The sequence below is a fragment of the Nicotiana sylvestris genome, chromosome 12 (assembly GCF_000393655.2).
Source record: "Nicotiana sylvestris chromosome 12, ASM39365v2, whole genome shotgun sequence".
Classification (NCBI taxonomy): domain Eukaryota; kingdom Viridiplantae; phylum Streptophyta; class Magnoliopsida; order Solanales; family Solanaceae; genus Nicotiana; species Nicotiana sylvestris.
In genome coordinates this window covers 1,894,597-1,907,924 of record NC_091068.1, presented here as the reverse complement: position 1 = coordinate 1,907,924, position 13,328 = coordinate 1,894,597, and the positions used below count along the sequence as shown (strand labels likewise).

The following is a 13,328-nucleotide window of genomic DNA, read 5'->3' as shown; positions in this document are numbered from 1 at the left end:
TGAAACAATGACAAATTTTAGAAAAATAATACAGTAAATAATAAAAGAACAGAGCTCAGAAGCACAGAGTTTCATCCTACACCAGAAAGTTGTGAAGACCCAAGTCTCACAAAATGTGCAAGAATCATCACAGCTCAGAGTGCACCAGCCGGGAATCGAACCCGGGTCTGTACCGTGGCAGGGTACTATTCTACCACTAGACCACTGGTGCTTCTTTCTGTTCTCACTGATTACAAATGAGAAATTGATGGCAAATACAAGTGGTTTTCTCTTTATCACAACAACTACGAGTACTTCTTGCTATTTTTACTGAACCAGGAGGTCACGGGTTCGAGCCGCATAAACAATCTCTTGCAAAAATATAGAGTAACATTATATACAATAGATCCTTGTGCACTGTCCTTCCCGATTCTTGCACATAACGAGAGCTTAGTGCACCAGACCGCTCCGTAATCAACAGAAAAATTCGCAAATACAAGCGATTTTGTCTCCATTATTATAATATTAAAGATATCAAATTTTTCACTTCTAAACCAACTCCATTTATGTACTCAAAATAAAATGGCAGGTTTTTGAAGTTTGAACTACTGTGGTCAGTATATCTAATTTTCAATTAACCCAAACTTGATTCTTTTCTTTCTTTTTTTGAAATAAAATTAGTACAATTAGAGCATACAAAAAATTACTTCAATTAATCGTGATAAAAATAACTTATTTATCAAAAATATATATGGTGTCCTACAAATGGATAAAACAATAAAAGCAGTCATTTATGTTTACGTACTGGTTTAACAACGTTCTTTATATGTTCGACGATTCGAGTAGCCCTAGTCCTTTAAGTTTATCAATATTGAGCATCTTTTGTCTCCATTATTACATTTTAAAAATACGACGATAGTTATCTTCGTGAATGGCATGTGAGCTGCTTAAACTAAAGAAAACATTGGAACAAACATCTCAAGATTTATTTTCAAATTGCAACTTAAAAAACAAATGATATTCAAGCTAATTGAACACATTCATATGCTTTTTTCTACCTTCTATTTATATGAAACAATTAATGAATCAATGTTTCCTTCTTTAGACCTTCCCCTTATCTATCAAAGTTAGAATTTTTCTTAAGTTGCGAATGGGGGGAAAATGAATTGAGAAAAGATCGTCTAAATGATTTCTTCAGTTTAAAATATTCAAGTGCTTCTCAAATTCAACTCCATTAAAAACAACTGTCATTATGCTAGACAGTCAAATAGGTCGGGAAGAAAGAGTCTGAGGTCGGGTCGAACGATATACATTTTTATTGGTTTTACCATCACTAGAGATTGGACATATATATAATTTTTCTTCTAAAAGATGGATTCTTATAGATATATTTTTAAAATTGCTGCAAGATTAAAACGGGGTACAAAAAACGAAAAATCCTTTTTCTGTGTGAGTTTTGAAAATATCCCCATTCCTAGGTCCGAGATCTACATCTATGAATTGAATGGTCCGAATGATCAACTCCGCAATCAGTTGCTAGAATCAATAGGTACAGAATCTGAGAAGTGATCAAATTCGAAAAAGTCATTTCTATTTGGATTCTATAAAAATTCAAGTTTCATTTTTGAATGAAGTTAGACGATATTAAATATAACAGAACTCACCAACAAGGGTTGCAGTAGAGTGTCAAGTACTCATCCATCCTTAATTAAGGCCTCATTTGTTTGCACTTAATGGAGGTCTGAATCTTAATCATTCAGATCTTAGACATTAAGTTCATTTGTTTTTAAAGTATGAATCTTAATTATTCAAATCTTAATCATTAAGTGTTTTTTTTTATTTCACAACCACTTAATAGGTCTGTATAATTAAGATCTATAATAGAGACTTAATTTCATTAAGATGCTATCATATATTTATTATTAACTTCCGCCACCGCCTACTATTATCAACTACTACCATGCCACCACCACCACCATACTCAACCACCCCCACCACCGCCACGCCACCATCATCCTCAATCATAGCCGCCACCATTATCAACCATCACCTCCCACTATCCCCACTACTTCGATCACCATTATTCTCACTCACAATCAACACTCATCCACTTCAACTACCACAACTGACCACCCCATCACCATCAATAACCACAGTCGACACTGTCCATCATTATAACCTACCACCTCCCACCCACCATCTTCCTCAATCACAACTACTACCACCATCCACCATTATTAATTATCACTACCCACCACCATCATCCTTAATCATAATCGCCACCACCACTACCAATCACTACTAGCTACTAGCATGAAACACCATCATCAACCAAAACTACCACCAACTACCGCCTCTAGTCGACATTCACCCGTTAGCCATCACCACCAACAACTATCATATTTTAAAAAACTATATATTTTATTGATAGAATATTAGATTAGTTAGTATTTCATTTGAATTTTATGTTTATTAATTTTCAAATAAAGATAAATTTTATATATCGAGATGTTAAAAATCAAACAGTCTTAATTATTTAGTACTCAGATCTTAAAACACATCTTAATATATCCAGATGTCTTAATCTTAATACACATCTTGACATTCAGGTGTGTATTCAGATTCAAACGTCTTAATCTTAAAAAAAAAAATTGAGGCCTAAATGTCTTTCGAGCTTGGGTGTGGAGTCGCTTTTGTAGGAAACTATTAACCCCCCACCCCCACCCCCCACCCCCCAAAAAAAATATAGAACTTTTCAGCGTGAATTCAAATTTAATTTGGCCCTAATGCTAGTACCGAATACCAAGTGACAAACCAAAAAACATATAATAGAACTCAAAAGTGTTCATTTTTCTTGATTTCTTGTCCGATATTTGATATCCCCATTAAGTTCCGATTAAATTTGAATTGGGAAGTCCACATTGGAAGGTAAAGTGCTTCCTAACAAAATCGACTATACCCAAAGTTTGAACTCGAGAAATCTGATTAATGATGAAGGAGTACAATCCACCGCAACTCTCGTCGGTAAAAAAATTCAATTGTGATTAAGTTGAATCTACTCAAATATATATATTTTTAAAAGACTAATTTTGATTAAACCAATATATGCGGAATTATTTTTGTCATTTTCACCATGTAAATGTTACTCAAGGAGTACTATTACTCACAAATTAAATTAAATTAAAATTGTATTAATTTTATTTGGTTAATTTTATTGAGCCTGCCTCGAAAAGTGAGACAATATGTGCATGTGGGACCATGTGATAGGCCTTTAATGTAGTCTGCAAGTACATTAAATACATAGTATTGACATTGTCAATTATCAATTCCTAAGTTATGATTTCCCCCATTTATATTTATCTCCTTCCTAAAAATCCATATTGTGATCACGACGCCCAACAAATAAAGATAATGATGATAGGGACTTCTTTTTTTTTCTTTTATCCAACAAATAACGATATTTTGTTCAAATTCAAAGTTTAATTTTTACATGCAAATATATTAAAAAATTTGTACTATCATATTATTTAAAAGTTCATTAGGACCGGGCAGAGCTAGAAGTCGATATACGAGTTCAGGCAAAGGCGGAGTTAAAAGTTAAAGTTTATGGATTCGAGATTTTAATTATTTTAGGTCATTGAGTTCTACGTTAATAATTTGTACATATTCAATAAACTTCTTAAGATAAATATAGGATTTGAACCAAAGTTACTGGGTTCGACCGAACCCAATTTATACATTGCCTTCGCCCCTGAGTTCGGGATCGGCTTAACTCAGTAAGTTTATTCCAAATTTTATATTTGTATTAAAAATTTATTAAATATGTATAAAGATTAAATTTAAAACCCAATTACTAATATCTAATATTACCACCCTAAAATTTAAGTCCCATAAAATTTAAATCGTGACTTAGCCTCTGATTATGATTAACTTTTCATAAGAGATGTAGATTGATAATTTGTCGAATAGGAGTGTGCTAGGGATTAAGCAAATGTTTTCACTTGTTGTAAATTAAGTGTAATTAATTGAGAACAAAAGAAAAAGCTTTTGGATGCACAAAAAAAAAGGGAAAAAGAATTGCCATGCCAAAACTAAGAGCCCGTTTGGACATAAGATTTTTTTTTATTTCTCGAAATATTTTCACTTTTTCCCAAAATCAATGTTAGGCCATCAATTTTCACTTAACGATAAATTTTAAAATTTTTTGAAATTTTGAAAAACTCCAAAAAAACTGTTTTTCAAAATTTTTACTTAAATTACTCAAAAAACTTCAAAAACAACCCAAAACTATATTCATGTCCAAACAAAACTTTGATTTTCAAATATCATTTTCACATTAAAAAAAATTCACCTTTTTTTTAGAATTTTATAATTCTTATGTCCAAACGCCTACTAAGTTTTTTTTTTTTTACTAGGTAGGTACCATTTGGGACCATTACTTAGGTGGACCTATTTCCGTTACCAATAAAATTTGTATATTCTTACCTTATCTTATATTTCTAAAGTTGCCTATAATTTATGGGGATTGGAGCGGTAGAAGCATCCACTAATATTTGTGTCAAGGTACACTTTTTACATCACATCCCTTAGGGATCGTTTGGTACGAGGGATAAGATAGTATAAAATGTGGGATTAAATTTATACCATGTTTGGTTGACGATAGGGTTGGCAAATGGTTAAAAGAAAATAGTTAATCACTCATATTATCTACTAAAAAATGGGTTGGATAATGAACTTTTTAAAAACGGGTCAAATATGGATAATAACCATATTATCCATTTAGAAGATGGTTAACCAATGGATAAATAATGGATCTAACTTTTACATTTGTAAAGCCTCAAATTGGGGTTTCTCAAGTTAGGGAAACTAAGAATTTTCCCAAAAGTTATTAATATGGTTACTCATATTATCCGCCGGTTAACCCATTTTTTTATCCGTATTAAATATGGGTCGGGTCGGATAATTTTTTCATTTTTATTACCTTTTTTCGAACCGAACCATATCCGACCCGGCCCGCCCATTTGTCACTCCTAGTTGACGGTATAAATTTATACCGCCAACCAAACACAAATATAAATTTAATCGAGGATATTTCATCTTATTCCACATTATTCCATCAAACTTGGGATGATTTTATCCCACCTCACATATGGTATAAATTAGTCCCGAAAATATAATCCCGGGATAATTTAGTCTGCATATAAATTTACCCCTTAATGTGTCGCGCTTCCTCGAAACCTTCATTAATACGGAATACGTTATACATCGAGCTGTTATTTTTTTAACCTAATATTTCTACACAAAAAAAAAAAGGTCTTGTATGGTGAGAGTTGCACTTTTGTCAAGATTTGATTATTATCATAATTTAACTCAAAAGTGTAAACAAAAAAAATGATTTCATTAAAGATTGAAAAACAGTTGCAACCTTCATGTAAATTGCATGAGCACATTTTTCTCTACAACAAAACAGACAACTTTGTATGTACATTAGTTGTGGACCTCATTCTACTTTTTTTTTAACTCGAAAATAGTGTCAATCCAATCTCAAAACTGACCATGTGAACTTCATCTCTACAGTCTACAGTCCCCCCCTCCCCCACCCCCCACCCCCAAACCCTAAGAAAATCACCCCTGAGTCCCTTCCATTAAATTCCTATGTTTGACATTAAAAAAATAAGGTTCTATATTTGAAACAAAATCTATATATACACACAACAATGTACTACTATATATTAATGCAAAGAAACGTTTCAAAAAACACTGCAAATTAATGGCTGCATTTTGGCTTCTCTTTCAGTCTTGGTAATGGTGGTGAAATTGCAGGATTTAAGGTTGTAAAGAAAAAGGGTATGTTTATTTTACATCTCCTTTTCTTTGTTCATCTTCATTCTTTAAATTTTGGTATTTTTTAAAAATATTTAGGCACTTGCTTAAAACCCCAGAAAATGCTTTTGCAATTTCTTGATTTTAACGAAAAGCTCAAGAGCATAGATGTTGGTTTTATTTAAATTCTATTTATTAGTACTCATTTTCTCTTTGTTGGTCTTCATTCTTGAAAATGTAAGAATTTTCAAGCTCAAGCTCAAGAATTTTGATGTTGTTTTTGGTTAAATACTTTATTTAGTAAGTAAGTAAGTACTTATTTTCCCTCAAATTTACTTTTTTTTTGTTTCTTTTATATTTTTGTATTTTGGTATGTTTTATTTTTTAGTTAAAATATGAAAGATCTACTGTTTTTGAGCAAAAGTTTGAATCTTGAAAGGTAATTATGGTAACATTTGATTTCATCCATTTGAATTTATGCTAAAGTTGGAGTCTTTTTGTTTGCATCAAAGTATTTTTAGCTTTTCTTTTTGTTATTTAGTTGCATGGCTAGCTAATTACCACTTTTCCCTTTTTCTGGATGTGTTATTTATCACTAATAAAATATGAAAAATCTTTTTTTTTTGAGCAAAAGTTTCAATCTTGAAAGGTAATTATTGTACCATTTGATTTCATCTCTTTGGATTGACTATAAAGTTGTAGTCTTTTTGTTTGCATCAAAGTATTTGTGTTCTTTTTTTTTTTTTTTTTGTATTTTAGTTGCATGGCTAATTACCACTTTTCCCTTTTTCTGGATGTGTTATTTATAACTAATAAAATATGAAAATCTTTTTTTATAGCAAAAGTTTGAATCTTGAAAGGTAATTATTGTACCATTTGATTTCAACACTTTTAATTATAAAGTTTGAGTCTTTTTTGTTTGCATTAAAGTATTTGTGGCTTTTCTTTTTGTAATTTAGTTGCATGGATAATTACCACTTTTCCCTTTTTCTACTTTTTGTCAAGATCAATGAACTTTATGTATATTAGTGATTTATGGTGTAGATTTACTTGAAAATGACAAGTGCATGTGTCTTTAGCGATTCTTAAGGAACTTTAACTTCAAGCATGCTTTTATGAACTTTTAAATTCTTTAATTTTACTTATCAAAGTCTTACCATTAGTATTAATACTAGTCTTACATTTTCCTATTCCTAGTTCCGTCTTATTACACGGTGTGTCATTCTTTCAGGTATTATTGACACTATTCTTGTATTTTCGTATTTTTAGATCTTTGTTATTACATACCGTGCCATTTGCTTCAGCTTTGTTTATTGCTTCTTTTTCTGTTCTTGAGCCGAGAATCTATCGGAAACAATCTCTCTGCCCAGGGACGAAGCTACATTCACTTAAGGGTTGTCAACTGACCACCCTTAGTTGAAAAATTACACGGTATATATAAGTAAAATATTAAATTTTAGAGGTATATAACATATATTAAACTCTCTTTGTCAGCAAATTTTTTTCACTTCGTTCAAGTTTGAACACCCTTAGAAAAATTCCTAGCTTCGCCACTGTCTCTACCTTAGGGATAAGGTCTGCGTGCACATTACTCTTTCCAGACCCTACTTGTGTGATTTCACTGGGTTTTTTGTTGTTGTTGTAATTTTACTTATGAAAAAAAAACTTTTAAATTCTTTATTTTTATATTATAAGTTTGTAGATCTCCACATGAGGCTGACCAGCACATGGTATTGAAAGAGAGTTGACTCTCATATTAGTTTCATACCTCATATTTTGTGCATTATATTTCTTAAAGTTACAAATATCATTTCTTTAGTTTGTCAGATTTAAAGTGCCAGGAAAAAGAGGGCGAGAATATGCAAATAGAATGATTCTGTGACTTGTTTGATAGTGTGGTTAGATATTATCTAGCTGCTGATTTTGTTAAGTAAGATTTTTAATTTGAAGTTATTCCTTATAGTTGTCTTTATTAGGGACTAGTATTATTTTTTGTTGGCTTGCCTAATGAGTAGATACTGTTAACTGAACTACTTATATACTATTATGAACTAAGATTATTTTGCTGTAATAGCATGCAGGTTTGAAAATGTTCTGTTCAGATAGTCACATGATTGTTTTCACCATGTTGAGAAGTTAGACGTCTTTTGTTTAAATCGGATTTACTTCATTGGAATATATCTTTGATTTATATTTGTTAGTGATTTGCACTTTTTGAGCCGAGAGTCTATCGGAAACAACCTCTCTACCTTCACAACGTAGGGGTAAGGTCTGCGTACACATTATCTTCCCCAGACCCCACCTGTAGGATATACTACACTGGGTTTGTTGTTGTTGTTATTAGTGAATTGCACAATTATCAGGTTGTTCAAAGTTACTTGAGACTGCTAAGAACTAACTCAGCTTTTGCACTTTGCAGATCTGACTTTGAGTTAGAGAAGTGAAAAATTCTTCTGCTTTTGGTAAGTCTGATACTATATTTTCACCATTTTGGAAATTTCAGGATAGAGGGTGGGAATGTGAATCTTGCAAATTTTGCTACATTTTCATGGATCGACTAGATCATATTTTAAAAGTGCCTTTTTTTTCCTTCCTTTCTCATTTTTGTGGTGCGGGTGGCAATAGTCCTTTGCATTAGAAATATGTCTTTATTACAGGAACGATTTCTAGATAATTACATGAGAAGGCTGTAAGCAGTTCTGCTTAAGGTTGTTAGGTTGTTCTGTTCACTTAGTTCTTCAGATTGATGATAAATTTGCTTATTTTGCAAGTTTGCATTGGTGTTTCGGTCTTTTGTGAACTTATCTCGTACAGTTGATCAACTTGTTATATCGACTGATAAGGTGCTTCTTGTATTCTGTACCAGATCCTTTAGATTTCAAGCAATTTATTGAATCATAGGTCGCTTCAATCGGGAACTTGTTGATGTTTAGTGGCTGATTAAGCAAGATCAGTTTAGTTCTGTTTCATTAGTTGTTAATGACTTGAATAGGATATTGTTACCTTGTTGGACCTCGCCTTAATGTGGTGATTTTTTTTGGCCGAATGATCTAATTCCAATTCGTTTATGGTCCAATGCCGTCTTTCAAAAAATTGTGCAAGTTACAAGTTGAAACTCTTTGTTCATCAGTTCTTACTGTTGCATGAGGCCTACCTCACCATTTATTTTTGTTCTTCTTCAACAGTTCTCGACCTTTAATTTAAATGTTTTACCTCCTTCACTCTGTGTCCTCTTGAGCCAAGGGTCTATAGAAAACCGCCTTTCTACTCCACCAGGGTAGGGGTAAGGTCTGCGTACACACTACCCTCCTCAGACCCCACTTGTGGGAATACTGGGTTGTTGTTGTTGTACCTCCACTTTCTGTTGCTACATAGTAACTTTTTTGCTTTATATGTCTCAGGTACTGCTGCCATCTTTCGTTTCCTGCTGGTTCTACGTATTCTTTGCAATAATTTTTCAAAGATGATCTTAAGCAACCTAAAGCTAGGTGTCGAAGTGGTTGGCGCCCATAATCTTTTGCCGAAAGATGGTCAAGGATCATCTAGTTCTTTTGTGGAGCTTTACTTTGATGGTCAGAGGTTTCGCACTACAATCAAGGAAAAGGACCTGAGTCCGGTGTGGAACGAGACTTTCTACTTCAACATCTCTGACCCTTCCAACCTCCATATGCTCGTTCTTGATGCCTATATCTATAACAATATTCGAGCTACTCAGTCCAGGTCATTTCTTGGAAAGATTACCATTAACGGGACTTCCTTTGTACCTTATTCGGATTCTGTTGTCTTGCATTATCCTCTGGAAAAGCGCAGTATCTTCTCACGTGTGAGGGGAGAACTCGGCCTTAAAGTGTATATTATTGACGATCCATCGATAAAGTCATCTATCCCTATTTCTGCAGCCAATGATTCTCAGGTTCACAGCCACTCGGCTCAAACTCCAGCCCCAAAAATTCCTAGATCGGAAGTGAGACACACGTTCCATCATCTTCCCAATCCAAATCACCCACAGCAGCAACAACAAGCTCCTCCTCCTGCTGCTGTTCATCATCAAGGAACAAGATATATGACTGAGGACATGAAGGTTCCGACGGAACCACAGCCTCCACCTCAGCTCGTCCGGATGCATTCTGCGACAATGGCACAACCTGTTGATTATGCACTTAAGGAAACAAGCCCATTCCTTGGAGGGGGCCGAGTTGTGGGTGGTCGTGTTATTCGTACAGACAGGATGTCTGGTTGTACTTATGATCTTGTTGAGAAGATGCACTTCCTTTTTGTTAGAGTTGTCAAGGCTCGAGAGCTTCCTGCAATGGATGTTACAGGGAGTGTAGATCCTTATGTTGAGGTTAGGATCGGAAATTACAAAGGAATTACGAAGCACATTGAGAAAAATCAAAATCCTTCGTGGAATGTAGTATTTGCCTTCTCTAGGGAGAGGATGCAGGCGTCTGTGCTCGAAGTTGTAGTCAAGGACAAGGATCTTCTCAAAGATGATTTTGTAGGCCTTTGCAGATTTGACCTCAATGAAGTCCCGATGCGTGTGCCGCCAGATAGTCCTCTAGCTCCAGAGTGGTATCGGCTCGCAGATAAGAAAGGAGAGAAGATAAAGGGGGAGCTCATGCTTGCTGTCTGGATCGGCACTCAAGCCGATGAAGCATTTCCTGATGCATGGCATTCTGATGCAGCTCTATCTGTTGACACAGCTGCATCCACTCTTATCCGTTCAAAAGTGTACCATGCACCCCGGTTATGGTATGTCCGCGTTAATGTTGTTGAGGCACAAGACTTGATACCGACAGAGAAAACTCGTTTCCCAGATGCTTATGTGAAGGTACAGATAGGAAACCAAGTTTTGAAAACTAAGCCAGTTCAGGCTCGAACGTTCAATCCTCTTTGGAATGAAGATCTCCTGTTTGTTGCTGCAGAACCATTTGAAGACAACCTCGTCCTCACAGTCGAGGATCGTGTGGCTCCAGGAAAAGACGAGATCATTGGGAGAGTCATTATCCCTTTAAGCATGGTTGAGAAGCGTGCCGATGATAAAATGATTCATTCTCGTTGGTTTAACCTGGAAAAGCCGGTGGCCATTGATATTGATCAGTTGAAGAAGGAGAAATTCTCAAGCAGACTTCATCTCCGAGTTTGTCTTGACGGAGGCTATCATGTCCTTGACGAATCCACACATTATAGTAGTGATCTTCGCCCGACAGCAAAACAGCTGTGGAGGCCACCAATTGGTGTTCTGGAACTTGGAGTCTTAAATGCTGTGGGACTTCATCCTATGAAAACACGCGATGGCAAGGGCACATCAGATACGTATTGTGTAGCAAAGTATGGTCACAAATGGGTTCGAACTCGAACAATTGTTGATAACCTCTGTCCCAAGTACAATGAGCAATACACTTGGGAGGTATTCGATCCAGCTACAGTTCTCACCGTTGGCGTGTTTGATAACAGCCATCTGGGAGACAAAGGTTCAAATGGTACCAAAGATCTAAAAGTTGGGAAGGTTAGAATTCGTATCTCGACACTTGAAACAGGCAGAGTTTACACACATTCATATCCATTGCTGGTTCTTCACCCTACTGGTGTTAAGAAGATGGGAGAATTGCATTTGGCAATCCGTTTTACGTGCACATCATTTGCCAACATGCTTTACAAATACTCGTGTCCTCTTTTGCCAAAAATGCATTATGTAAGGCCTTTCACTGTCATGCAACTTGACATGCTACGGCATCAGGCAGTCAACATAGTGGCCATGCGATTGGGACGAGCAGAACCCCCGCTGAGAAAGGAAGTGGTGGAATACATGTCTGATGTAGACTCACACCTCTGGAGCATGAGGCGTAGCAAAGCAAATTTTTTCCGTCTGATGTCAATTTTCACAGGATTATTTGCTGTTGGCAAGTGGTTCGGAGACATCTGCATGTGGAAGAACTCGATCACAACAGTTCTCGTGCATGTTCTCTTCCTTATGCTTGTGTCATTTCCAGAGCTTATTTTACCAACTGTTTTCCTTTACATGTTTCTAATAGGAGTGTGGAATTACCGATACCGGCCTAGGTATCCTCCTCACATGAACACAAAGTTATCACAAGCCGAGTCAGTGCACCCCGACGAGCTAGATGAAGAGTTTGACACATTCCCAACTAGCCGTAGCCCTGAACTGGTACGAATGAGATATGATCGGCTAAGGAGTGTAGCTGGACGAATTCAAACAGTCGTTGGTGACGTTGCAACTCAAGGCGAGCGATTCCAGTCACTGCTGAGTTGGCGTGATCCACGTGCCACAGCCTTATTCGTCACATTTTGCCTTATAGCTGCATTGGTCCTATACGTGACGCCATTCCAGGTAATTGCAGCTCTTATAGGCATATATATGATGAGGCATCCGAGGTTTCGCCATAGGCTGCCTTCTGTGCCAATCAACTTCTTCCGCCGGCTGCCAGCTAGGACGGATAGTATGTTGTAAGTTGTTGGTGAGACATCCGAGATTTTGCCATAGGCTGCCTTCTGCGCCAATCAACTTCTTCCGCCGGCTGCCGGCTAGGACAGATAGTATGTTGTAAGTTGTTGGAAGCTAAGACATTACATCTGGTTTGAGGTCTTAGTTTGTTCTTCTATTGCTTTTTATGTATTCTTCTGCAGCATTTGATTTAGGTGCTAATGTGATATTCATGACCAGATAAATAATTCTCATGGCCTGTTTACTTCTTTATGTATAATAAGACCTATTCCTACAACCTTTTCCCTTATTATGATTAATTAATACATGTGTCATTGGTTACAATAACAACAACATACCAGTGTATTCCCACAAGTCGGGTCATAGAGGATAGTATGTACGTAGACCTTACCCCTACCTTGTGAAGGTAGAGAGGTGGTTTTTGGAAGACACTCGGTTTAATAAAGCAAAATTCGGAAAGTGAGATAGTAACAACCAGTGGCGAAGCTAGGAATTTTCTCAAGGGTATTCAAATTTGAAACAAGTGAAAAAAACTCCTAACAAAGGGTGTTCAATATGTGTTATATACCTCTAAAATATAATATTTTACCTATATACACAGCGCAATTTTTCAACGAAGGGAGGTCAGTTAACCACCCTTGTGACCATGTGGCTTCGCCACTAGTAACAACAGCCAGAAAAAAATAAAAAAAGAAAGCAAAAAGTACATCAGGTAATAATATCAATTTAAAAATAGGGAACACGAGGATAACACTAGCACCATTGAAATGGTAACAGCAGCCATAAAAAATAAAAAGGAAGCAAATGAAACACCAGGTAATAATATCGATCTAAAAATAGGGAATACGAGGATAACAGTAGTACTGCCACTATTGAAGGAAGTACAAGTTTGGAAATATGTATTATTATTTCTTTTTCTAAAATTGGTAATACATGAATCTCAAGTAGATTAATTTGTGACTTTTGCTTCAACAATAGCATATCACTTCATCTGCATTTTTTACATTGTATGCTTATAGACTATAGTTCCATTTGCATGAATGGAGATGAGAAAAATGAA

The 13,328-nt window shown here is 35.6% G+C and overlaps 1 protein-coding gene and 2 non-coding genes across 4 annotated transcripts; 1 reads left to right on the top strand and 2 right to left on the bottom strand.

Moving 5' to 3' along the window:
- Positions 1–51: 51 nt before the first annotated feature.
- Positions 52–136, bottom strand: LOC138884474 (small nucleolar RNA snoR114). The gene has a single exon (XR_011404665.1). It is a non-coding gene; the product is annotated as a small nucleolar RNA snoR114 (small nucleolar RNA).
- Positions 137–140: 4 nt separating this feature from the next.
- TRNAG-GCC (transfer RNA glycine (anticodon GCC)) lies at positions 141–211 on the bottom strand. The gene has a single exon. It is a non-coding gene; the product is annotated as a tRNA-Gly (tRNA).
- A 5,373-nt stretch (positions 212–5,584) lies between these two features.
- Positions 5,585–12,571, top strand: LOC104228265 (multiple C2 domain and transmembrane region protein 7). Of its 2 annotated transcripts, none has more exons than XM_009780705.2 (3): positions 5,585–5,826; positions 8,222–8,264; positions 9,204–12,571. In XM_009780705.2, the coding sequence occupies exon 3, from the start codon at positions 9,266–9,268 to the stop codon at positions 12,272–12,274; it is 3,009 nt and encodes a 1,002-aa protein (XP_009779007.1). In that variant the 5' UTR covers positions 5,585–5,826; positions 8,222–8,264; positions 9,204–9,265; the 3' UTR covers positions 12,275–12,571. The 2 variants fall into 2 exon arrangements, with proteins under 2 accessions (XP_009779007.1, XP_009779009.1); XM_009780707.2 differs by lacking the exon at positions 5,585–5,826 and adding an exon at positions 7,537–7,732.
- Positions 12,572–13,328: the final 757 nt, after the last annotated feature.

Coding starts and splice junctions, on each gene's coding strand:
- LOC104228265 (XM_009780705.2), top strand. CDS start 9,266: ATGATCTTAAGCAACCTAAAGCTAGGTGTCGAAGTGGTTGGCGCCCAT.